This window comes from Psittacula echo, assembly GCF_963264785.1.
Source record: "Psittacula echo genome assembly, chromosome: Z".
Classification (NCBI taxonomy): domain Eukaryota; kingdom Metazoa; phylum Chordata; class Aves; order Psittaciformes; family Psittacidae; genus Psittacula; species Psittacula echo.
Window position 1 is genome coordinate 41,437,385 of NC_137742.1, and position 27,493 is coordinate 41,464,877.

The 27,493-nt window shown below is 35.7% G+C and overlaps 1 protein-coding gene across 7 annotated transcripts in view; it reads left to right on the forward strand.

Annotated features, from left to right (window-relative positions):
• VPS13A (vacuolar protein sorting 13 homolog A) overlaps positions 1–27,493 on the forward strand; it is a 104,149-nt gene that overhangs the window by 30,397 nt on the left and 46,259 nt on the right. For 6 of the 7 annotated variants that reach the window (XR_013958690.1, XM_080636871.1, XM_080636873.1 and 3 more), the window contains exons 22-42: positions 655–772; positions 5,173–5,311; positions 10,028–10,112; positions 11,789–11,961; positions 13,575–13,731; positions 14,114–14,193; positions 14,393–14,452; positions 14,537–14,693; positions 15,107–15,223; positions 15,307–15,410; positions 15,885–16,052; positions 16,644–16,951; positions 17,834–17,981; positions 18,760–18,910; positions 19,789–19,913; positions 20,819–20,991; positions 21,593–21,813; positions 23,071–23,303; positions 25,294–25,386; positions 25,896–26,252; positions 26,958–27,059. Coding sequence is in view for 6 of the 7 variants with exons in the window: in XM_080636871.1 (XP_080492997.1) it covers positions 655–772; positions 5,173–5,311; positions 10,028–10,112; positions 11,789–11,961; positions 13,575–13,731; positions 14,114–14,193; positions 14,393–14,452; positions 14,537–14,693; positions 15,107–15,223; positions 15,307–15,410; positions 15,885–16,052; positions 16,644–16,951; positions 17,834–17,981; positions 18,760–18,910; positions 19,789–19,913; positions 20,819–20,991; positions 21,593–21,813; positions 23,071–23,303; positions 25,294–25,386; positions 25,896–26,252; positions 26,958–27,059 (3,269 nt within the window). In the remaining variant the exon portion in view is untranslated. The remainder of the gene's footprint in view (positions 1–654; positions 773–5,172; positions 5,312–10,027; positions 10,113–11,788; positions 11,962–13,574; positions 13,732–14,113; positions 14,194–14,392; positions 14,453–14,536; positions 14,694–15,106; positions 15,224–15,306; positions 15,411–15,884; positions 16,053–16,643; positions 16,952–17,833; positions 17,982–18,759; positions 18,911–19,788; positions 19,914–20,818; positions 20,992–21,592; positions 21,814–23,070; positions 23,304–25,293; positions 25,387–25,895; positions 26,253–26,957; positions 27,060–27,493) is intronic. The other variant, XM_080636872.1, reaches the window with a different exon arrangement.

The window sequence follows — 27,493 nt, forward strand, 5'->3', positions numbered from 1 at the left end:
AACATGTAATGAATTTCCAAAACATACCTTTAGGACTTATATTCCAACCTTAAGCTTTGCTAAATAAATAAACTTAGAATAAATCGCTTCTTTTTGAAGATGTCTCATTTGATTTGTTGCATAATAAATGTAAGTATAATTAATTTGTGATATTCCTTCAGTGCCTTTTCTTTGTATCCTTCCACTTTTAAAGCAGAACCCACGAGTAGTTGTAGGTTTGATCTTTTTTTGAGAGTAAAGGAAGGATCAGAATCCCTTATTGGAGGAAAGTTTTACTAATAATTTTGGAACTTAAAAGTGCGGAAAGAGTCAGAACCAGAGAAGTCTTCAGTATTTTATTCTTAACACTCTGATTCCAGAGGGGAATGCAGAGCCTTAATTCCCAGTGTCATGCACTTGAAGAATCTGGTCATTAGAAATCTGTGGTATGGATGGGTTAGCGCTTTAGATGTGAACAGTAGAAATTAAGTAGCCTTGTATGTCTGAAATTTGGATCTTGTGTTATATACGTGCATTGATAGAGCTCTAGAAGAGATTTTGTCACCTGAATTTTTAGCAGTATATACTGACTAATATCAGATACTTTAATTCTGTGATATGTGTAATGAGAAGGAATCTCAGTGTTTAAAACATAGGTTTTCTTTGCTCTTACAGACGAGAAGTGGCAAGAGGCTCGGAAGCTGAAATATTCATCTCAACATATATTGCAGCCGTTGGATGTAAACCTGGAATTTAGCAGGGCTATGGTGGTAACAGATGCAAGAATGCCCAAGTATGTGTGTTTTCCTATTTTGAAATTTTTATAGTAGACTACTTTCTTTTTTTTATAAAAAAGATAATCTAATTATACTTGTGCTATTTCACATTATGAATTGTGAAAGTAAAATACCTTGAGAAAAATAGAGAATAAACCCAATAAGTTGGAGTATTGAGGAAGTGATAGAACATAACAGTGGTATTAAAAAAAAAAAAAAGTCTGTATAATGTATTTTAAGATTGTTATTAAAGATACTAATACCTGTTCTAATTAGGTCTTTCTAACAGCTGTATTTCAGTTCTCATTGAAAATACTGAGGAACTGAAAACTCAAGTCTCTAATAAAGATCACAAAAATATTCTGAGAAGTGATCTGCTCTCATATTCCTTCTGTTTTACTTAAGTTACTCATTGCGTTTGTTTACCTACTAGAGACCACTTCTCAGGAAAACAGGTCATAATGCATTGAGTTTGCACTTAGGTTAAAAAACCTGGTTATGGAAATTGTGCTCAGAAGAAAATGTGCATTACTATTAATGATGGAACTTCGATGTTGAAGATCACTGAGTAAAAGTGGCAAAGATTAGATTTGCATGTATTTTAGAAAGTGTGTCTTCACTAATATATTTGAAGGACACCACTAATTAAAACAATGTGATCAGTTTGAAGTACTTGCAAACTAGTGCATTAATGCCTTATGTAATTTGTTTGAGTCATTAATAAGAATCATATTCCCTAGCTGCAACAAGCTAGTGTATACTTTCTGAACACTGTTGGAATTTTGTTTTTTAGCTACGCACTTCAGAAAATTAATGGTGTAAAAATAGTCTATTGCAGAAAATTGTTTCATACAATCAGCAAACTCAAGAGGCGGTTTATGAAATAAAAGAATTACTTTTAATTTCATTTATTATGAAAGGATTTGCTTAGTCAGTAAAGAAAGGCCCTAAAAACAATGTACCTTGCTAGTGCTGTGTATTGTGAAGAGAGATCAATGATTGCATGGTACAATGGTGCCACCTTCTGGAAAGCTGGTGGGCCAGATTCTGAATTTTGATTCTTGACTTTACAAAACATCTTACTCTTTCCCTCTTTACTTTTTCTCTGTTGGGTGGTGAAAGTGAGATAATAAGGGAAGTACAACTCATGGGAATCAGTCTTTTTATGTTTGAAAGTCCAGTTAGGAAAAATGAGATTTCTCTTCTATGGTTGTATAACATAATGTCATTTTAATGTAGGTTTGTAATCAACATATCTCCAAGTTATGCTAGTATGACTTGGATTAAAGAATATCTGGTCTTAATGAGAACACCTGTTGCAGTATTGTAGTACTACCTGTCTAACTGTCTTGGCTACCAAATGTGTTTCTCATTTTGGCCGTTTGTATCTAGACTGATGCTGAAAAATTTTTCCCTAATGGATATTATTTCTGTATTCTGAATTCTCATACTTGAGTGAATAGTTTCTACCTGTGTCTAGAAACAGGCAGCTTTTTCTTCCACTGAGATAGTAATATTTCTTGGGGATCAGCTGCTACTTCTTTCTGAGTGCCTGTACTGTCCAAAAGTATTAGTAATGCCACGAACAGCAGTTTGGTACTAGATAAACATATACCACAGTAAGTTACTAAGCATAACTAATACCTTAAATTGCACCAAGAGCAAGTAACTGTTTCAAATCTAACATGTTGATACCATGACTGAACAACAGCTGAACTTGTACCTTGTACTGAACTTGTACTTTTGTACCTTGTTCAGTCTCCAAATGCTTCCAGAGTGTATTCTGCAGATGGTATTATAATAATCTAGAGTCACCTACCAGTCTTGAAATGACACATATAGCAGCTTTTTACCTGATGGTGGAGATTTGACCTTTTCTGCATAATCTCTTTTTGTTTTTAATGGTCAGTTAAGTGTTTGTATACAGATACTTAAATACAAATAATTTGGCTCTTGTGATCTCTAGATGACATTGTGTACAAATGATAAAAATTAACTGATAGCTTTTGTGTCAGTAAAAATCTGCTAAACTGTAAATTCTAGTAATTATAGGTGGATAGGGCATTATGCATCAGTATTGCTCGCATCAGTTACACATCTCTGAATGTATTTTTAGTATATATGTAGCTATTCTTTAATATTCCAATTTCTATAAATATACATATATATGAAGTCAGCATTATATTTTTCCCGAGTTTTTTTCCATTAATGTTTGTAACTGTGCTGTAGAACAGAATAGTTCTGTGGAGGAAGGTGATGGGAAAGATGCTTATTCTGCAATAAAAACTAGTACCAAAACTTCTTTGTTTAAAACAACGTAGTATATTTTAATGAATGAGTCCCTTAGTCTGGAGGGTGTCTATTTTACTTGAAGTTATATAACAAGCAGGTAGTTGGGTTGTCTGTATTTTTTTGATTCTTTAATATTTGTACTTCCTTGGGTGACCATTGAATCCAGTTGAATTCCTTATTATTATTTTTGAAGAATGAAATCACGAATTTACCAGGACTTTGTACTGGCTTTATTTAGGAAGGCACATTTCTGTGTTGCTGCCTTGAGGAGAATAAGAATTAATGTAATTTTCATTTTTTGAAGACCACCACATCAATTGAAGTGAGGATTGCTAAGTGTCCTAGATTACTGGAGCACTCAAGCAGTACATAGATAGGTCCTTTCCTGGCTCTTCTCTGTTAAAATAAAAGAACAAACAAAAACAAATGGTCAAAATTTCTCTGTAACAGAGCTGGAAGTAAGAATAAACGTCAAAACTAGTTGAGAATTGATTACTTTAGAATTTAAGGATGTGAAGGAATTAAATGAACTGTAGAAAACAAGATATTTACTGTTTGACATGTACAACTCAGTGCTTGGCTTGCTCAGGTATAAGGAGCTGTTTTTCCAGTTATCCTTGTATTCTCAAAGTTAGTTGAGGGTGATTGAAAATTTTTTGGGGTTTGTCCTTGTATCTTCTCCATATATTTTATGTTTCTTAGAATATTGAGCTGTTAGTCAAGCACAGCAAAACTGGGAGGGAATAATAGGTTCTGTTCCTTACACCTTCCATGTTGCTGCCCACTGTTGGAGACAGTTGGCTTGTTGAATAGACTCCTTTAACCTGTTCCAACTAGATGTTGTAATAAAAGTATAATTGTGTACTTGGTGCCAGTTTTCTGCTTACCTGTGTTCTGCTCAATTTTATGAGAAACCAGGATGGGTTTTAGTTCTTTAAAAATTCAGCATCTATGTTTGAAGTGATTTCATTTCTTTTTGCCCAAGCCTATTCAAACAAGCTTAAAATATGTTCTATTGCACTCAGTTTTAAAGACTGTTATTTTATTCTTTGAGGTCCTTTATTCTTATGGCACTTATTTTTTTGATAAATATCTTGACTACTTCTGGGGTAAGCTTAAATATACGTAACTATATACATAACTAGGAAGCATTTTCTATACTTCATTTGAAGTTTCGGGTCGTAAACATTCTTATGCATAGAAAGCCCACACCTTTTCTTCTGTAAAATACTGTGCAAAGGGTCACCTATATGATTTATTACAAGTAATTAAATATACAAACAAGAGTGAACAATTTCTGATCGTGAGGAAAATGCTTTACGTAGCCAAAACTGAAGTGGTTATTAGTAATACTTGCAGCTGTGATCTGCAAGGCATTATATCAAAAGCAACCTGGTCTAGCGGAAGGTGTCCCTATTGTTGGTTAAGTAACTCCTCTGTGTGCAACAGAATTTACATATATATGTGTGTGTGTATATATATATATATGTATATATAGTGGAGTTTTGTGTACAGTTCTGGTGTCCTCAACATAAAAAGGACATGGAACTGTTGGAACAAGTCCAGAGGAGGGCCACGAGGATGATCAGGGGACTGGAGCACCTCCCGTATGAAGATAGGCTGAGAAAGTTGGGGCTGTTCAGCCTGGAGAAGAGAAGGCTGCGTGGAGACCTCATAGCAGCCTTCCAGTATCTGAAGGGGGTCTACAAGGATGCTGGGAAGGGACTCTTCATTAGGGACTGTGGTGATAGGACAAGGGTTAACGGGTTCAAACTTAAACAGGGGAAGTTTAGATTGGATATAAGGAAATTCTTTACTGTTAGGGTGGTGAGGCTCTGGAATGGGTTGCCCTAGGGAAGTTGTGAATGCTCCATCCCTGGTGGTGTTCAGGGCCAGGTTGGACAGAGCCGTGGGTGACATGGTTTAGTGTGAGGTGTCCCTGCCCATGGCACGGGGTTTGGAACTAGATGATCTTAAGGTGCTTTCCGACCCTAACTATTCTATGATTCTATATATGTTAAAAACCACAGAGTTGGTTAGATGAGTGATTTTCTGACCAGTAAGGAAATTGATGTGAAGTTTGAATGAAATAGTTTTAAGATAACTTTCATTGTTTACGAAACAGGTTCAAATTGTCTGGACAGCTGCCTTTACTCTCTATCCAAATATCAGACCAGAACCTGACACACATCTTGGAGCTAATTGATAGCATTCCTAAGCCGGAAAGTGCTCCTGCTACCAGTACACTTCCAAAAGTAACTGAGGTAAGGTTTTTAGAAAATACTTCAATTATAATTATCAGAAAGATACTTTCTTGCTGTTAGCTGCTATTTGCAGTTTTTAAAGGAGCAGCAGAAAGTTGAGAACTTAGTACTTTTTGAGAAAACTTAGGTATTCTTCAAAGTACAGAAATTTGGCTTGTTAGTTAGTTACCTCCAAACTTCTACTACTCTGGGTATTACTTTGTAGTACATATCGTTCTTGATTAACAAACATATTCAGTTTTGTTGAGGATTAGTTTAATAGTACCTTCAAATTTATATGCATATCTGAATGCTGCAGAGCTTGGGTTCAGCTATTTTGTTTAGCAGAGAAAAGTTTGAAACCGTGTAATTCCGAAAGTTGAAGTTGCGCATGGATTAGCCTGCAGTTTAAGAAACCCCACAACAAAGAACAAAACCTGCAAAATATCCTGTCTGTGGCTAATGTTGGCTACACAGTGCCTGGCTGGCAGAAATGGCAGCTTCATTTCAGCTGATTTCACTGCTTTTCCCAGCTTTTTCTTATTCAGTGATAACAACATACCTGAGTGGGCAGCAGTTTTGACTTGCTATTTAAGGCTTAGGAACGTGGAGTGTGTTCTCTCTCTACTTCCCCATCCCCTTTCCTTAGTAAAAATGGTTTGAGTCACAGTTCTATGCTTTTTTTGGGATAGAGGTTTGGCACTTTCTTGTTTCTGTTCCTAAAGAGTGTATTATGACCATGTGATATGAGCTGTTTTTAACAAAACCAAGAAATTAATTCTGAGTTGCTAATTTTTAACATCGCTCTAGTCTGTGTGTTCTGGCTGTGGTTTATGTAGCTTTAAAGCAGTCTTCTCATTTGAACATACGTGAAATCTCAAGGTCAAAGATAAAATCTGCTGTCCATTTTTCTGTCGTTTGTAAATGATTCTAATTGTCTGTTACTTAATCTATTGTATACTTTATTCTAAAGGAACGATGGTCATCTTTCATTTTTGTTTAATTTTAAAGATTGCTTGATTATTAATCTTTCCATCGTTACACTAATTATTCTGTTGTGTCACTGATGGCTATAGCTGCAGTTTCGGTGGTATTTTGTCTGGGTTAGGTTAGGATAATACTCGATAACTGTAAATGTACATGACTAGACATGCATACTTATTCAAAGTATATATATATACTGAAGGTTGTTCCACTTTAATGTGTAGTTTCTGCCATCTCATTAGTAGTCATGTTATGATCTGCTTTTTCACTCTTTGTGCACTAATAATGGTATTCCTAGCCAAATGCTGCCCTAGTCTCTGTTGTTTTGACAAATAATTACCAACAAACTTCCCTCAAGAATAAGTGATGGGATTTTAGTTTTACATAAATAAAATGTGCATATGTAAGATGATTATCCTGTACTTCATACCATTAGCTGTACTCAAATTTAATTATAGTATTCAGCTATTACAGTTAATATAACTTTGTACTTAGTATTACCTTGTACATGTACAAGATGAGGTGAGGAAAGACTGTTGAGCCAGTGTGAATGTATTCAAATTATATGCAGCATCTGTATTAAAACCTGTGGTTAACTCTGCTCAAGCTTCTGTCTGCGGCAGAGCTTGACAGACACTAATTGCTGGTGTTAAATTCAGTTAATTTGAGAGGGTTTGCTGCTTTGGTGGTTGCAGATACACTCCCATGCTTTCATCCTTGTAGCTGAAATTCTGAGCTTTGTTGCCATCACATCACTTCTGAACCAAAAAGGATGTGAAATCCTTTGTCAGAGCTCCACATGTGAACTTTATGCTTATGTTTATCTGGTGTCCTCAACATAAAAAGGACATGGAACTGTTGGAACAAGTCCAGAGGAGGCCACGAGGATGATCAGGGGACTGGAGCACCTCCCGTATGGAGACAGGCTGAGAAAGTTGGGGCTGTTCAGCCTGGAGAAGAGAAGGCTGCGTGGAGACCTCCTAGCAGCCTTCCAGTATCTGAAGGGGGTCTACAAGGATGCTGGGAAGGGACTCTTCATTAGGGACTGTGGTGATAGGACAAGGGTTAACGGGTTCAAACTTAAACAGGGGAAGTTTAGATTTGATATAAGGAAATTCTTTACTGTTAGGGTGGTGAGGCACTGGAATGGGTTGCCCAGGGAGGTTGTGAGTGCTCCATTCTTGGCGGTGTTCAAGGCCAGGGTGGATGAGGCCTTGGGTGGCATGGTTTAGTGTGAGGTGTCCCTGCCCATGGCACAGGGTTTGGAACTAGATGATCTTAAGGTCCTTTCCAATCCGAACTATTCTATGATTCTATGTTTTCAGATAGTGGAGGAATTGTTTTTGGGCTGTGAAAACAGAAGACTCATCAGAACAGATAACCTTAGGTTTTTGCAAACTGCAGTTTCTTATACTTTAGTAAGAGAAGGCTCTTCAGTGTGGAAGGCTTTATTTCTCATGATTTGATACTGTAAAATCAAGTCTCACAGTTTCTTCTGCTTGTCTTCTTAGAACGGGAAAGTGTTACAGATGAGACACTTTCACAGTTACAAGACGCTTAAAGATTTGGTGTAATTATTACTCATAGACATGGATATTTTCAGTATGGTCAAATTATGTGGGCTAGAGACTGAAAAGGGAGAGTGGTGAAATGTGAAGACTGAGATGAAAGTGGAGCATTGGAAGCAATGTACAAACACAAATGTTTCTTTGTTGCCATAATACTTAAGTTTCTGTGAGATACAGTGAATTACTGAATAATTGTCCGCAACTGGGCTTTGAAAGTAGCAGTAAGGGGTTGGCTGGAGGGGAAAGAACAACTGTTGTTTGTGCAGTTCAAAGCCAAAGGCGCTTGAAAAGAACGGGGGCACGCAGACAACATACACATCTCTCCTTGCTTTAGAACTCTGTGCAAGGCACATGCATTCTACATGCGTGTGAGAATGCAAGTGAGAATTGTTTACAAAATTAAACCACTGAGACTACTTTCTGAGGCTTGATGGGAAATCTGGCTTTGGTTACCTTCACAAAGACCATTTAATTCTGTTATATATGATATCATATGGAGTGAGGATTTTTGTCCTTTTCTCCACTCCAGTGGCAAACCAGTGACATTTCATACATTCCAGTTACTTCTCTGCATTGTGCATAGCTGTGTCTCACAATTAAAGACTCCACTAGCATCTGTTTTTCCAGATACATGAAGAAATGAGATTCACAACAAGGGTCAGTGCTGGGTTCTGCACTTGGGCTGCAACAACCACTTGCAACGCAACAGGCTTGGGGAAGAATGGCTGGAAAGATTCTCAGTGGAAAAGGACCTGGGGCTGTTGGTTGACAGCCAGCTGAACATGAGCCAGCTTGTGCCCAAGAAGGCCAGTGACATCCTGGCTTGTATCAGAAATAGTGTGGCCAGCAGTGCTAGGAAATTGATCTACCCCTGTACTCAGTACTAGTGAAGCTGTGCCTCAAATACTGAGTTCAGTTTTGGGCCCCTCACTACAAGAAATATACTGAGGTCATGGAACATGTCCAAAGAAGGGCAGTGAAGCTAGTGAAGGGTCTAGAGCGTAAGTTTTCTGAGGAGTGGCTGAGGGAACTGGGGTTGTTTAGTCCAGAGAAAAGGAGGCTCAGACCACGAGGATGGTAAGGGGGCTAGAGTACATTGCATATGAAGACAGGCTGAGAAAGTTGGGGCTGTTCAGCCTGGAGAAGAGAAGGCTGCATGGAGACCTCATAGCAGCCTTTCAGTATCTGAAGGCAACTTACAAGGATGCTGGAGAGGGACTCATTAGGGACTGTAGTGATAGTACAAGGGGTAATGGGTTTAACTTAAAGAGTGAAAGTTCAGATTTGATATAAGGAAGAAGTTCTTTATTGTGAGGGTGGTGAGGCACTGGAACAGGCTGCTCAGAGAAGTTGTGAATGCTCCATCCCTGGCTGTGTTCAAGGCCAGGTTGGACAGAGCCTTGGGCAACATGGTCTAGTGTGAGGTGTCCCTGTCCATGGCGGGGAGGGCTGGAACTTGATGACCTTAAGGTCCTTTCCAACCTAAGTCATTTTATGATTCTATTAGGGAAAGTCTGTTCACCAAAAGGGTAGTCAAGCATTGGAACAGGCTGCCCAGGGAAGTGGTTGAGTCGCCATTTCTGGAGGTACTTGCAAGACATGTACATGTGGTGCTTAGAGACATGATTTACTGGTGGACTTGTCAGTGTTAGGTTAATAGTTGGGCTCTATGATCTCCAAGGTCTTTTCAACCTAAATGGTTCTATGATTCTGTGAAGTTTAGATATACAAACATCTGTTTGCTCTGAAGTTATCACTAGCTCTTTTTTTTTTTTTTTTCTCACCTGTCACTAGTGTTACATGATTTTTATAAAGAGCACTTGATCTTTCACCATGTTCTCTGATGTGGCCATATTGTAGGCCCTCATGGGACTAGGGTTTGTCTTTCCAGAGTTTTCATATGATGTGCTGCTTCTGTCCATCTTTCTATCTGTGATGTTCAGTGTTTGAACCTGTTTGCAGTGTTTCCTGATGTATTCTGTCTGTAGTGAGATGAATATGTAATATCTGATTTAGGCCTCATTTCTCCCCATTTTTGATTTTGGTAACATAATTGTTTAACAATAGTGATTTGCACTTAAAATAAGTCCAATTTCCTAACGTTGTAAGTCTTCTATGCAGCGTATGTATATGCAATAGCACATATTTAAGCAAAAAATAAAAATAATGGTATCTTCTGTTTCAGTCTGTGCTATCGCCTGTGCTTTCAGCAACACATTTATCACAAAGTGTGTTTCCTGGTTTGGATCTTTATTCATTTACTGAGTCAGGTAATACTATCTATTTTGAACTCTGATACAATACACAGGTCAAGTTTTTGAGTTCATTGAATTGATTTGTTTCTCTTGGAGTAAGTGACCATTTGTGGCTTTGTTTTAAGTTCTGGAGGTTTAGTAGTGTTGCAGTGGGTGCAGCTTATTATAATTTTCTGTAATACAAAATATTGGTATATTTTCTCATAGTAGTAAAATTCTGCATGTTTGTTTCTCTTGTTCCCTTGTAAATTGTTTGGTAGGATAGGTTTGTTTATTTTTGTCTTTGCGTATCTTACTACAAAATCGCTATTCAAAGTAGTATGTATGCCATTTTTTGCTTCACTATGTACTCAGTCGTCTGACAGCAGTTTAAATTATTTTCTTCTGGCGAAGGATTTTTCTCCAACTTAGCTGGATTTATGTAAGTTACAAAATACTGAAATGATGACAATTGGAAATTACTGTGTTGTTATAAAACCCCATCATTTCAACTTCTGCAGGATCAAACAGAAGATTGGCCGCGGAGAAATTGGTCATGTTTAATATAATGCCTTGCTGTTCAAACAGCTTAGATTGTAACATTTCACTTAGCAGTTACATATGAAAAATACAAAAATATACAAGTTTTATTTCAGTGTCAATCACCTTTTGAGGCCAAAATACTCAGCTGGAGAAATAGAGAACAATACTACCTTTCCTCTCTCATGTTAATAATATATGTGGTTTGCAAACACTAGCAAAGTAAATTTTTACATCTGCTTCATCACTTTAAATTCAATGTGTGTATACAGTATCAATAGAAATATGTATCTGTGTATCTTTATGTATTTTTTTGAACTGTTGAGTTCCTTTAAGTGGCCAAAGGAAGAGAGAAAGTGTCTTTTGATTCTTAAACACAAGGGTGAGATGAAGGCAAACAGTGACTAAAATTGGTTTGAGAAAGTCATAACTAGGTTTAGATTGAATCAAGTCTGGTGTTAAATTTATACTGTGCATACAACTGTGCAGTAATTTGAAGTGATTCATGTTCTTTTTCTGTCTCCACACCCCCAGACAGAAGGGTGCTTTTAAGCTATAGAAAATCCTTGTTACTGTCATTTGTTCAGTTTTGTCAGAAGAGGGATACTTCTTCCACAGTTACCTCCTTTAATTTCACTGCTTATGGTTTTAGGTGAAGGAGAAGAGCCTTATGGGATGGTGCCATTCTTGGTTAGACTTCTGTAATTGGTGGATTAAAACCTTGATAGTACTTAGGAGTCTCCCCTGAAATGTGAGATCCTTAGCAGGGAGAGATCCAAAGTAGTGCCACTAATAGTGACACAAAGGCTTTTCTATGGTCAGCAGCAGTCAGACCAGCATAAGACTTATTAAGCTATTAGTACAAACTGAAGGCAAGATGAGGCATGGTTTGTGCTGTCTGTTGCATACACAATAGCGAGAGACTGTTGACGAAGGAATTAGTTGATAAGAACTGATTTAGAGGGAAATGTAGGTGTGGTGAAAAGATGTGGAGCCAGGAGCAGATATGATAGAAGCAGACTTTACTGTTTGCTAATTACCAGCTAGGTAATCTTCCCGTACTTGTACGTTTAAGATTTTATAGATGTAGTCATGAAAATTCTAGGTCAGAGTATTGCAAAACATTGGCTGTCTGAAATCTATATGTAATGTTGTTGTTAATTAATCCTTAGAATCAGAAGAAGAATTTTATGATGCTCTAAGCAGTCCTGTGGAAGACATGCCGTTTTTTGAAACTCCATCTGGTTCCCTGAAGCAAACTAGCAGTACAAGGCAAAAAACCCTATGTAAACAAGAATCTTTGAAAACCATGACAAAATTCCAGCTAAGGTTTGAAGTGGCTGAGGTAAAGTGACATTTTAAAATTTCTCTGAATCACACCTGAATGGTAATTTTTCACTGTTGTGTCATGAATCCATGTCTACAGAAGTATTGATTCCCCAGTTCTTGTTGAAACTACCTGTAGGTTTTTTTTCCAAGTCACAATTTTGCTTCTCCATCCTTGTTGTCACTGAAATGCTTTGGTTTATCTCCTTGATTTATCCTGACTAATTTTATTGCTGAATTTCTTTTACCTAACTATCACTCAGAAGTCATGTTACATATTTTTGGCTTAAGATGTAGCTTCTGACATTTTCTTCAGGATACTAATGTGGTCACTAGGAAAACTTCGTTCATGTTTCATCTTGTAACAGGCACTGTATTTTCCAGCTCCAGTTTTTCCCAGACTGTTGACTTCACACCTAAATCTGTAACATGTTCACTATGAAATGTTTCATATGTTATTCTTGCTGTTCCAGACTTGGAAGAAGGCTGGGGGAGGGTATTCTACCCAAATGCAAGATCCTAACTCCATCAGTTAGCCTAGTAAAAGAGATGGCCTTTTACCACTATCATTACCTTTATCATTAGGCTATCACATCTATGACAATGTTAGTGCTGCTGCTCTCCTTTTAGCTTTACCATTAAACTGTAAAAACCCAGTTAACTTTACAAATTCTCTTTTAGGGTAGGGCTTACAAAATGGCTTCAACACGTCGTAACTAGCTTGCAGCTTACTATATACTATACCATATAGAAAATAAAATTGAAATTTTCTGGGGTTTGAGTGATGACAAGTCCTTGTTTAAGAATCATAGAATGGTTTGGGTTGTAAAGGACCTTAGGATCATCTAGTGTCAACCCCCATGCCGTGGCAGGGACACCTACCACTAGAGCAGGTTGCTCAAGGCCCTGTCCAGCCTGGCCTTGAACAACTACTAGTCTAAAGATAAATGCTGTGGTTTACGTTATTCACTAATGGAAGCTATCTTAAAATCTATTAAAAAAAAAAAAATCAATTGAGAATCTTTGAAGAGTCACCTGTCGGCTTTGTAATTTAAAATGACTTACTGGGTTTGGTTCTGATTTTCTTTCTTTGTGGAGACCATTATGTGGAACGGAAGAGTGCATATATATTTATTTCGCTTTGTTTGAGAAAGACTGATAAAAGCAGATCATCTAGGAATTTATTTAACAAGATCTTTGTCATACATGGGTGAAAAAGTAGGAAATCCTTTGGGCTGATACTCAGCTTGGGCATCTAATTCTTACAAGGAGAGTTCAAAGAAATTCCAGTGAAAGCAGTAAATTCTTTATTCTGACTGAAAGTCCGGTTTTGACTGGGTTGAACATTACTAAATGCTTTACAGAGATTCTAAAAAACAAGTAGAGTTCATGTAGGTGTAGCTTTGATACTGCATGTATGTATGTGTGAAATTTTTGTTAAAATAGCAGCAAACACTATTCCAGCATTTTGGTTGTTGAACTGTTTATATTTTTCAGGGCATGTGCTCCGTAAAGTCAAATGATCAATAGATGTCAACCAGTAAAATATGTGTAAATACATAATGCTATATAAAAACTAAGAGGATAATCCAGTGCCTTTTCTAATTTTTCTGTTTGTTTGGGGTGTTTTAGGTCTTAATTAAACTATGCCGTCTTACTGATAATACTGAGACACCTGTGCTGGAGCTTGATATCATTAAGTTAGGTACTGAACTGAAATTAAGAAGATTTGATGTGACTGCAAATGCTTTCCTTCGTGAAGTGTCTCTGCTGTGCCCAGAGTATATGGGTAAGCATTTATAGTCTGATAAAAAATAATTCACAAATAACACTGTGAATTTGTCTTTAAAAAGCCTGTGGGGCTTTCTTTTGTCAACTGAGGAAGATTTGTTCTCTGAATTAAGTGGAGGGGGTGGATGGGGAATGCGAAAGGATTTAGGGAATTCATTCTCTTAGTAAGGCTTTGGTAAATATGTTTTAGTGCTGAGGACTTCAGTAGATATCTAACTATTTTAGTTCTACAGAAGAGATTTTGTGATTAAATAGTAATGATAGCTAGTAGTCTAGTTTGTAGTCTGTAGATGATTAAAAGAGTTGTACAAAACCTTTTTTTTTTTTTTTTTTTCTTACAAAAAGTAATTATTTTTTTTTCCTCCTGGGTTTTTTTTAAGATGACAATGACAAGCCGGTTTTCATAGTTACTACCTTGGATAATGTAGATGATGATCTTCTTACTCTGGAATACATAAAGGTGAGAAAAGAACAGACTTAGTTCTTTACCTGGGGGCTGGCAGAGTACTGGAACGGTCTGCCAGAGGGGTTGTGGAGTCTCCTTCTCTGGAAATACTCAAAAACCACTAGAGGCCCCTACCAACCCTAACGGTTCTGTGATCCTGTGAAATTAGTAACCTCCTGATTTATTTGTTTTACATGCGCTTTTGGTGGAATAGGCTGATATTAATGGACCAGAACTAAAAGCTATTTATCAGAATGTTCTACAGAAAATAAAGGTATGATTATTTTTTTTTTTCTTAACATAAATGTCTCTTTGTGGGGAGATAGGCATATTGGATAAATATAATTTGGTTTTTTAGGTAAACTTTTCATCTCTAGATGTTCAATTGCATTCTGAAGCTCTGCTGAATGCTATGAACTATCTGAATAATATTCTACCCAAACAAGAAATTAAAGTTGCAGAAGAACCAGTCTGTGAAAAAATAGAGGAGAAGAAGGATGTTCTTAAGAAATTAAGTAAGTTTCTTTTTTTTCTCTCTCTCTTTTCATTCATCTCTCTTCATTTATTTATGCAAGGAAGAAAACAAATATTTTCTATTTTTATGAGCCTGTCAGTGACTTTTGAAATGAGAAATTTTCTTCAGGGTATATATACTTCTCCATTTCACAGCGTTTATTACTATAAAGTGTATTTCCTGCAGCTAATAAAATACTCATGTTGATTACCACGGTATTTTTGAAGCACATAAGGACTCCTACATATGCAATCCTGTGTATATATTTCCTTTGTGTCATACTTGCTAGTATGACTGCAGTGAATTTTGCCGGTGCTGCAGGCTTGATTCAAACAAAGCTCTGGGAAAGGGATCCTAAAATATCACATCTCCTCCTTGAAGAATTCTAACTTTATAATTTTATATTTCCCACAGCATCAAAAAAATCGAAGTATGAAGATGTTATTGACCTCAATATCTGTGCGGATTTATCTTGTTTACGTATCTTTATTAGTGAGAAAAAACATAGAATAGCTGAAATTCACATTGAAGGTAGGAACAAAACTTCAATCACAAAGACACAAAACTTTGTAGCAATAATCATCTCTAGATTTTGCAATCCTTTTTTTTTTAAGGTCTGGATAGCCAAGTGATCATGAAAAAATCAGCAACAGAAGTAACTGCAAAATTGAAGAACATCATCATTGTGGATTCTGATGAGACAGCATTGTACAAAAAGGTTTGCATTTTCATGTGTGATTGATTTCTGAATGGAATATAGATGTTCAGTTGACTTTCCTTTCTGGTCTTGTGCTCTTTAGCTGTGATTAATTATTTTTCCTTTATAATAATATTTTATGTGTTTGCTGGGAGCATTATTCTCTATATAGGCAGACTCATTGTGCCCCTACACCCAGCAATTGTTAGTCTGGCATCAACTTTTGTGGAACTGTGCTCCCAGCTACTCCTTACACTCCTTATTTTGTTGACAAATGGACTTAATTATTCAGGCTGAGATTCTAACTGAATGTTTTCATCAATGTAAAGGATTTTTGTTTATTTATTTAATTTATTGTTGAAATATTTGAAGTAAAAATGTTTTGGAAGTGTGAAGTACTGAAATGGAAGTACTACATTTCACTTTGGAATTCAGTTTCTCCACTGTAAGTTTTTTTACAGCAGACACTTGTTTTTGTTTTTGTTTTTTCCTAAGGCTCTTTATATCACAGGAAAAGAAGTCTTCAACTTTAGAATGATATCATATGTGAATGCTACAGATGGCATTGCATATACAAATATGAATGTTGTTGACAATCGTATTTACCTGACTGTTGGGTGTATTCAAGTAGTTTTTGTCAACAAGTTTGTTTCATCTATTTTGGTAAGTTTAATTTTCCAGATACTGTTCTACACCATTCAGATAACACTGTCAGACCTAGAAAAAGATAAAACATCCCAAAGGGGGTGGTGCCCATTTATGTAAGAACTCTTCTATATACTTCTTTAAAAAGTTTACTTGGATTGGTGGTTGGGCTATTTACTTTCCTTCTCCATATGCTTCTCATTGTGGAGAGGTGGCTAAGCAGCTATTATTGTTAGTAATTTTCTGGTCATTGTTTTTAACGTTGAAATACAGGTAGTAAACCAGGGAGATTAATGCCTTTTCCATGAATTCTAAATAAATATATCTTTTACTCTCCGTATGAGTAAGTAAAACATAATTCATACAAGTCATATTACAGGGTCATTGCTGTTAATACCCGATTTACCAAATATATAGTATGGAAATTTGTTTTTTATCTGTATGCAGCCTTTCTCATATTTTAGGGGGAGATTATCCTATTAATGAATTCAGGAAAAGTGCATAGCAAAAAGAGTATCTCAGGATGGTTTGCTGTTTAAAAGACTATGATTCTTAAGTACTTTTAAAGTAGTGTAATTCTTAATCCCAGGATCTGTTTTCTTTTACTAGGCTTTTGTAAATAACTTTCAAGCAGCCAAGGAAGCTCTTACTGAGGCAACTGTTCAAGCAGCAGAGAAAGCAGCTACAGGTGTAAAAGAACTAGCAGAGCGTAGTTCCCGTTTGGCACTAGATATCAATATTAAAGCACCTGTTGTGATAGTTCCACAGTCAGCAATGTCTACGAATGTCCTGGTGGCTGATCTTGGTCTAATCACCGTGAAGAACCAGTTCTTCATCTCTAAAACAAAAACACAATATAATCTCCCGCCTGTTGTTGACTCTATGACAGTGAAATTGAGTGAACTAAAGTTATACAGGTAACGTATTGTTAAGATTTTTTTTAAACTCATGTTAAAAAACACATGGGACACTTCAGTTGGAGAGCTTTGAGAAGTTGTTATCAAAATAATTAGTTGATGTTGATGGATACGCTATTATCTTGAAATACACCTACAAATTAATAAAGAATTTGTAAAAGCAGTTAATATGTATGATTTAGGTGAAGTGCAGTCTACACATCTTTAAATAGAAGCAAATGTTTGTTTAGGGAATATTATGTAGAATAATAGACTTATGCATCCTTCACTACTTTGGAACAGGTTATATCACTTTGTAAAGGCTATTTTGATGGAGTTTTCAAAGTGCTTAGGGATATGAGTTAGTGGTAGACATGGCAGTGTTAGATAAACAGTTGGAGTCGATAATCTTAAAGATATTTTCCAACCTAAATGATTTTATGATTCTGTACATAGCAGAAAAGATACCAAGTCACATAGCCATAAAGAAGTGTTTGAAAATGGGCAGGACATTTGGTGAGGGAGAGAGAAGGGAAGGGAATTTTCAAACACAGTTGAAGAATACTCGAAGAAGCAGTTGCTGTCCAGTGGAGAAAAGGTACGAGGTCCTAACTTGCAAGAAGTTAGTGTGTTGTGTGTCTGAAGTGTCTCCTCCCTGCTAAGAAAAGATATCTAGTTGGTTGGTTAAGTCTTTAGCTGGAGATACTAGGAGTATGTGGCTGAAGCATCTTCTCTGCCAAGAAGAAGTATCTAGTTGGTGGAGTGAGGCTTTAGCTAGAGATACTAGGAGTAGTATGAAGACTGTTTTACAGTACTATTCAAAAAGATGAGGAAAAGACAGAAGTCTGTTAGAATATGTAAATGAAGTATGTCAAGTTGGGAGCATTTTCTTTCTTTTCACAGGTCGTGCTATGAGCAAGGTTTATTACAAACTGAAGTGCAGTTGCTGCAGCCACTCAATCTGGAAGTAGTTGTTGAGCGAAATTTAGCTGCTGCGTGGTATAACGAAGTTCCTGATATTGAAATATCTGGCCTACTCAAGCCTATGAATGTAAGCACTCATTTCTGAAAGCAGGTGTTAAAATATCCACAGGAAATTGATTTGGTTTTCTGTCGATAAAAATCCAAGTTCCCTGGGGTATTTTTTGATTTTGAGATGTAGAACAGATTTTGTCATTTCATGGGGAAAAAGGAAGTCGGTAGCTTTCTATTCTAATCTAAGCTCTCTATTTCATCTGTGATACTGCAGGCAGACTTTGTACTGTCTCTTACTGTTGCTAGTTAGAACTGGGTTAAATCCTTCTTTTACCAATCAGTATCTTTCAAAGAAGGATTGGGAAAAGTAGGGTTTATTGGCCTGTTCATTAGCAGCATGATCACCTGCTGAATTCAGACTTGTCACAAGTTCTGAGTTAGTGCATGTGCTCATTAAATTTCACTTAAAAAAAAATAAAATGTTTGTCAGTCGTATGAGGAAAAACAATTTGCCAAATTTTGAAATGGAACTAGTAACTAATACTGTAAAGTACCTTGTGACTTAACTGTGGACGATTTTGGGCAATTGTAAGTCATACTATATGGGTACAACTTCTAACATTCAATTCCTAAATTGTAGCTTTGTAAAGAAAGTTCATAGATCAAAGCAAAAAGGGGTTGTGTGGATTTGAGAAATACATTTTACTTGGTTCTGTAGTTTGCTAAACAGAGACTCAGATTAAATTAATTTGGTTTATCTGTTTATTTGTAAACTTAATTTTAGTTACCAAAAGTTTAATGAACTGATTTGTTCTGAGTTTAATAACAACTTTTTTTTAATTATTTTTTTTAAGCTAATTCTCAGTCAGGAAGATATTACCACAATATTGAGGACACTAAATGAAAATATAGGTGGAAGCTCTGATGCATCAACATCTTTACCAGAGCCAAAAGATACCACTAGCCAATGTAGTGATTTTCATAGTACTTCACAGCACTCTGCAGGTAATGTTTTCCAAAATTACATGTGGTCTAGCATTTTTAGGTATTACTGTCAATTTATTATTTCTGTTAGAATTGCCTTTATGAAAGGATGCCAGGGTCAGTTGTTTTTAACAGTATGCCTCTGTTATCTTGATGTTGTGGTTTGAACTGTACCAAACAATAATGATAATGAATAGAAGCAACTGGATTATTGAAGTGAGTTTTACAGCATGATGTGTTTTAATGTAATGACTGTCTTCTTCCACTGGCAGTAGTGCAGTGAGCACCTAAAAGTCTGTCAGCTGGATTTGGTAACATCCCAATTTAGGAGAGGTGGTATGTTACTCTCGTTCTTCTGTATGCTGGTTCTGTTGCTGTTCAATTTTAGATCTGTTCATCTTGTCATAATTAATGTCATCCCTGGAGGTTGTTCCTATTCAGTAGGGAACCATGAACTGTTCGGCAGAGACTAAAGAAAAGCAAGTAAGGTTAAGAAAAGAATCTTTTATTGAACTCTTCTATTAAATGTGAAAACCAGCAAAAATGTGGCAAGATGAACAAATAAGGATGATAGTAAAGTTTTATTTTTTGTAACATTCTTGCACACAGAACCATAACGTTAAGGGAAGTTGTACATTTATGTCTTTTAAAGATGGTAAAAATTGCATATAGAATATATAAGTGGAGTATTTTATATTCTCAAACATTGTGTGCTTTTTGCCAAAAGTAATTACAGACAGCAGGATAAACATATCCTTATTGTGAATGGATTTACATGTGAAAGCAAGGGGAAGGTGGTGTCTTTATAGTGTCGTTAGTGAGGATGTAAGTTTTGGTTTCTCCTTGTCTGCAGTCGGCTAATTTTCTTTAATATTAAGTGTTTTTCTAATTTTCAAAAGGTGTAACTGTTGTGACATCAGCTGTGGTGGAATTGCATTCATCTATGAAAATAAAAACAACACTGAAGCTGGACTTCAGATTCGACTCTCTGACTTTAGTATTGTATAGTCCAGATTCAAAACAGGTAAATATTATTTTGGTTACAAAGAGAAAAAAGCAACTGCAAAGCTGCCTAGAGTGCTGGAAATTCTGAACAGGAATGGTTTAATGTATGAGCAGAGGAAATTTTTTCTAACAATAGTAACAAACATGATGGAAATGATAAATAGCTATTCTAACTAAATATTATGGCAGACATTACAGGGAAGAGTGTAATCACTGGTAGCACATAATATATGGCATTTTCTGTGATCTTACTAAAAAATTTTCTGAAAACTTACCTTAGTTTAAAATACAGTTTGGAAAGAAGAAAATGCAGAGGGATGCAGCCTATTCTTTAGTTAGACGTGTGGACACAAATACATATATAGATAAAATCGTGGAGGGAGATTTTAAATTTGTGTTATAGTATGAATACATTATTATTACTCTTGGTTTAAATTTACAAAACTTGTCAACAATTTTTTGACTAAAAGTTTAGTAATACTATATTTTAAACTTTTAGTCTGTTATTCTAGATTTTGAACAATTTTCCAGTATCTGGCTGAACACTAGTCACAAGAGACAAAACTTAATTTCTTATTTGGCGTCTTTGCATACACTATATAGTTTTAAACAGCAAACAAACCGAAATTGCATGTGACAGTTCTACTTTCTTTCAAAAATTGTCTCCCTCTCACTAATGTAAGGTTGCTTTAGCAAGCTGTTAGAAGTGTAAAGCTTTGCGGGGTTTTTTTTTGTTTGTTTTGTTTTGTTTTGTTTTTTCTCTGTATGTTAATGCCTTTTGTATTTTTGTCTTTTGAATTACTGGTGGGTTTAATATATTATTATTAGAAATTTTACCAGTTAGAAGAAGGCTGTATTTCACAACTGTGTATTATTTCCATGACCTGTAAGCAAGTCTACAAACATGATTTCATTTGATTTAAGCAGGTTACAAATTTGGATCAGAGAGATGACCTTTTAAAGCTTGCAGAGTTTAAATTAGGTTTGATGTCGGCTGCTGTCAAAATGTTATCAGATGGTTCAATGAATGCTTCAGTCAAGCTGGCAAACTGCACATTAGATGATAAAAGACAGTCAATTCAGATGGCTACGCCAAGGTCTGTGTTTTGACATAAAGTACTGTTTATTGAAATTTGACAAAGTTCCAAATGTTTCCATTTTAGCATTCTGTTAAAACTGCAGTTGTTTTGGTGTAGGTGGTTCTTAAAGTACATATCACAGTAGACTTCTGTGTCTTATGTGCCTTTTGTTTATGTTGTTGCTTGTAAGACCAATATAAATGCTAGAAACCAACAAAATACGAATTAAACAAAACTTTAAATGTAAAATTAATAAATGCATGGAGAAACAAATTTCATTTTTAGCCTTAATAAACTGCTGACTAAGTAAGACTTAAGATTGTTCCTCCCTGTGGGAAAAAAAAAGTCAGTAAACTATACTTCTGATATGTAAACACAGAATTGTGATGGTATGACTTGTTAAAATTATGAACACCTTTAGTTGCCAGTATATGGGAATCTACTTAGTTTTGAAGTTTTACAGAATTTATGTTGATGGTTATATCAGTCGATTTTAAAAATTGTTGGTGTTCCATTTTAAACTCACTCGTGTATTGTTGGGGTGAGACTCTTGATTGTGTTTCAGAACTTGTAGCTGTTTTTTATTGTGTCATTAAATTCTGCCTTAATGGTCTTTCAGAATGGTGGAAATGAAACATGGATTTGACAAGAAAGTTATGATGGATATAAGCTATAAGCAGGGGAGAGATGGCACTGTTCTTGATGTGATTGTTCAAGAGATATACCTTTGTGCAAGCATGGAGTTTCTACTTACTGTTGCAGATATATTTTTAAAGGCTAATGCAGAAAGTGCTGCTGCACAGAAAAGTCTCAAACAGTCAATACCTTCAAAGGAGCAAGGTAATATACTGGAAATATTTTTAAATTTCCATTTAAATGTCCATTTATTTTTTGTATTATAATACCATTTTTAAAATTATAATACTCCTTTTATGCTATTTCCTGTGTTCATGCATATTGAACAAATTCTTTTAACAATTGATATTTCTTTCTTTGCATCCTGGAAATCGGTTCATGTCCCTTGGTCTTCATTTCTAAATGAAGCTTTGTCTTACCAGGCAAAGGAAATACCTAAAAATGTATGTCCAAAATAAACTAAAATGGAAGAGGACAATTACAGCTGGCAGTCACTATCTTTGCAGTTTCAGCAAAGTTTATAATGATGATTACCGCTATTACCGTTTTCATCCTTCCAGAGAAAGATGGAGCATATTTATATTATGCTTACATATGAGCTTAGCCTGCCTGATGTTGCTGCCTAGAAGTGTTGTCATTTCAGTTGTCCACTGATGTGCGTTTCTCTCCACACCGGTAAACATGCTTTTAGCTTGAGTGCCCAAGGTTTTTCTAGTGCAGGACCCTATACCTGACATCAGAAATTAGCCCATTACAGCATCAAAGCAGGAAATGAGCAATTTATGCTTCCAGGCTACTGTAGTTCACATCAGGTCTGCAAAGCAAGTTTTTTTGTTTGTTTGTTTGTTTTGTTTGTTTTGTCTTTTTTTTTGTTCTGTTTTGTGGGTTTTTTGTGGGTTTTTTTTTCTTTTGTTGTTGTTGTTGTTTATTTGTTTCCCTGTATCCTGATTATCTTAGTTGTGTCCACCTTATGTAGGCCTGCTGTGGTTATTTAGTAGACGATCAAAATCTAAACATAGGAAGTCTTATATAGAAGTATATTAGTACTTCAAATGGCTAGATCAAGCACTACTAAATGCTGCATTACTGTTTTATGGAAAAATGTGTTTTGCCACTCCAGAGGGCAGAAAATGTGTCCAGTATTTCAGCATTTTTATAAGACCCTCTTGTAGCTGGCTGATGTAGATATTTAGTGAAGCTGATAACAGAGGTAGCAATAGAGGTGATACTGATTGACAAAGAAGCTTTGTGGAATCTTTCATTGTACCTGAAAGTGTATTAAAGCTTTAATGGTTTTGTATCTCCAGTGAAGAGCCTAGAAATATTTCAGTCACTGGGATCTGCAGATTTTCTGACATCAGTAATGCTAGATCTTTAAAATGTCTCTGTAAATTGAGAGATGTAAATATTAACAATTTAATCTGTGAAAAAAATAATCTAATTTAATTTATCTTTTTGAAGCACCTGTGCAGCCTGTATCTACAATGGAAATGAACATTGTTGTTAAAAATCCAGAGATTGTGTTTGTGGCTGACTTAACAAGAAGTGATGCTCCTGCACTGGTGGTTACAACACAATGTGAGGTCTTCATTAAAAATAGTCCTGAAAGATATAGCATGACAGCTGCTGTTAAGGAGTTACAAATGAAAGCATGCCCATTTCTTCCAGAAGAAAGGAAAGGGAACATTACTACGGTGAGTTTGCAGGCATCCACTTTGTATTCAACAGGTGCTGTGTAACTTATATTACGAGAATGCAAGTTATTTCCAAAGCTTTAATCATTAGAATGTATATTACAGACATATCAGTAAAATTTTTGGCTAACTTATTTTGTTGATTTTATTCTGTTTTGTCTGATATGCCAAAAGCATCATCTTGATCTGTGGCTTTGAGGTTTGCTTAGTAAGTCAAGCTAAAATAAAAAGCCCAGAAGAGTAAGATGTTAATAATCTTTTGCATTCTGTATAAGGCAAATAATAGAATTTTATGAGTGTGCACTATTTCAAATGCAACATTGTAAATTTGGGATACTTTCAGTCTAAAACTTTGTGTTAAATAGCAATGTGAGTTACAGAAGGTCACAGACCAAATGGGAAGTATGTATTATGAAATGTATTACTTACTGTATGCTGTTCCTAAATCCTTTTGTGTTAAGGTCCATAGATCCATTATATTAAAACTGCCTGTTTATATTTTGGCAACAGACTTAGACGTGTTAGTTTTAATGACCAGGTGAAATGTATTGACTTCTGGAGCTTCTTGGAGCTTTTCTGCCTCTACAGCTAAACACACTATACCTAGTGAACTCAGAGAAAAAAAGCAATTTGACAGTATAGCCAACTGTTATCTCTGTCCTCAAAATACAGATGAATTTTGAAGAATGGTCTTTGCAGCTCTGCATTAATGCCAGCTTACTCTGTGGAACTATGCAGGAAAGACCAAAGCTATAAGAACAAAGGATTAGGACTTCCACTTACCATAGCAGCTTAGTTTACTCCTTGGATAGACAGAGTTTTTGACTGTATTAATTTGTTGACAGTCTAATTATTGAGAAAGTGATGCACTTCCACTGATAGCCACAACACAATGCAGAGTTGCTTGAACTTCTATTGCTGTAGCTGGGGAATATGTCACAGATGTGTCTAGCTTTGTAAGAAGCAATTAAAAGGCTTCACACCAAGCTTTCCATCTTACAGGAGTATCTTCTGCCAGAATCTCTTGTCTCAGACTGTAGAAACAAAGGCCTGTACTTAGCAGGATGCTTGTGATACAAAGAAGGAAAGATTTCAGAGGGCTTTAGTTTTGATGTTTCAAAATGGTACCACCTTTGAAAATTTCAGAAAGTACTTGAGTAGTAAAAGAGTAGAGGTCAAAAATGAAGACATTCTCTGCTGGAAGCAGCAAAACTGCCCCTTTTGAAAACCCGTACATAAGGAAATATTTGAACCCAGCTTTTCTGTAAACGATACTATTTCAGTCTGGGAAAACAGTTTGAGAAATAGAAATTCAGATGATATTCTATGCCATCCTTTAGTGAAGAAAGAAAATATATGATGTTATATGAAGATCACAAAATTGCTGAAGGCTGATACTGATGTGAAGGTTTTATATTGCCCAAACTTTAGGGACTTTTTGAAAGACATATCTTAGGTAGGGACTGGAGAACAAATTTCCCTGTCAATACAATCTCAGTAGAGTCTTAACTACATCTGAGTGCTTTATTAGTTAAATAGCACTATTTTTATTTGTTTATTTATGTATTTATATATAATGTACTGTAGATTAGATTGTGGTAACACTTGGCACGTTAGAGTATGCAAGGACTGGCTGTAAAATAAAGCTGGAACTGAGTGATTATGATTCAGTGATATTTTTATTCAGGAAAACTGTAACTGTTGTTGCTGTGTTGCCCTTAACTGAAAAGTCTGCTTCTCAGAAGTCAAGGGTATATATGGTGTGTCTGAAGACATCAGCAGACTTTACATAAAGAACAGATTTACTGAAGTATGATGCATTTTATTGTAGATGGTGTTTGAATCTTTAATGATTTAATTATGCGTGGCTGAGGTGATGCTTCTGATACTATTTTTCCTTTACTTTTCCTATCAGTACATTTGATACATAGTATTTAAAAGTATATGATTTTAAAAAGATTTTTTTCTCTGTTTTTATTCTCTTGTATAGGTATTACAGCCTTGTGACTTCTTCTTTGAAATGAAACAGTCAAGTACTAATCCACAGACAGCTGATCTAACAATTAGATCTCTAACAATAAAGGTTGGTACACTTTTATTGTTTTTAGTTCTCTACTAGTTTCTACTTTGAAGGCTTTGAAGTTGCTTGTGATATATGTTTCTCAGGAAACAAAAAAAAATAATCAGGAATGACTGAAGAGGGGAATTGTTTCTGTTGGTTATCAGTTCAGCTATCTGTTTAGCATGTGAAAACAAACAAAATTGAAAATTAACAGTTGTGTCACAGTGGTTTGGTTTTGAAATCTGTGTTTTATAAAATGGCCTGGTCTGCAGAGATGAGTTTTGAAGTGTTCAAATAGAGCATTGAATAATGTAGTTTAGAAAATTTCCATCTGGAAGAGAGGCAGGGGTGGAAAATCTGTATAGTTTGAACTGTATTTTATGGAAAGTAATGAGTTTTCAAATATCGAAGTCCTGTAGAGAACAGAAGTGTTTTGTTAGTGTTAACATATTCATTATAATTTTGTTTCTGAAAGTAGCTTTTCCCTGTACAAGCTTCTCATTTCAAATTATTCCAATGTTTAATTGTAGGTTTCACCAATAATCATAAACACAGTAATTACTATTACATCAGCCCTTTATCAAACTGCAGAAACAACAGAAGAAGAGATCAGTCCAATTCCTCCAGACCTGTGGAATAAGAAAGATATAAAAAATCTAAAAATGTGGTTTCTTGAAGAGTCAAATGAAAATGAAGATACAAATCCAACTGCTGAACTGGTTCCCACAGGGGAGTCATTGAAAATGAATGTAGAGTCTGTTTTTATAACACTTGAAGCTGGTGTTGGGCACCGAACTGTACCGATGCTTTTAGCTAAGTCCTCATTTCTCGGGGAAGTCAAAAACTGGAGTACTTTAATCAACCTACGTTCTCGTCTGGAGCTAGAGGTGAGGAATTCTACATAAGAAATACAAGTTTTCTCTAGGATATTAAACATGTTATGTTACTTAGACAGTAGAGGAAAAATAATCCATATATTTGATGACTAAACTCCTACAGATGTATGTCGTGGGAGCACGATGGGATTGAAGAGGGTTAAGATAGTTAAAATCTAAATTATTAGATGTATTAATGGCAGTAATTGGTGTTATACAATCTCACATTTATATTCTGTACAAACTTCCCCAAAGCCTATGGCATCAGTATTAAATTTTTGAGTATCAGCTGGCTAAAATGCTATGACAATCTTTATTTAAGATTATAGTAGAATATATTCATGGCATCATTTCTATAAAATACTAGGTGGTTTCAGTATTGTATATGAAATATTCACAGTGGCTCATATTTGGAAATTAGTGACATAAAATTCAGTGGTTGTTGTAGGTAAATTCTTTTTTATAGGCACTTCCAGTGCCTAAGCCTACAGCTTAGGTCAAAATTGTATTTTAAGTGACATACCTTATACCGCTTATTTGGAAGTGGGTCTTTGCAATATAGACTCGGCTCTAAATGCAATCTGATTCTAAATCTTTCATGTTACCAAAGTAACTAATATACTTGTAAACCAGAATTTTAAGTCTTTAAAATCTGTAGAGCTTCCATTGATGTAACAGTTGAATTGAACTTCCTAATTGACTTCTGTATTTTGACAGGTACACTATTTTAATGAGATGTTTGGGGTGTGGGAACCTTTGCTTGAACCACTAGAAGTTGAGAAGACTGATTTATTCAAACCGTGGGTTCTTGAAATTAAGGTATATTTTCCAAATTGGAACTCAAATCTTCCATTTCACTACCTTAGTAAAAACAAATACTCTGCATCTTTCATAGCTGAGGCTAATCTAACAATTTTGTTCCTTCTTGTTGGTTACCAAGACTTTTTTTCCCAATTAGTGAGTGAAAACTGCTTTTGCACAAGTGAAGATCCAGACTCACAGATGTGTTAAATAATACTGTCTTTCAGGTGGCAACAGAATTTGATTCCAGTTGCACTAGATAATCATAATGGCTTTAAATCAGTTTCTCTGAAACTAGGTCGTAGGCTGACGATGCACTCAGTGACTTCGGAAGGATCTCATTCCACAGTAGTACCTATAGTGGAAATTTATTGGAAAAACTGATACCCATTATTGACTAGCACAAAGTGTACTGTGGGAATAGTGCTCTTACCAGTTAAGTTCCATCCTTT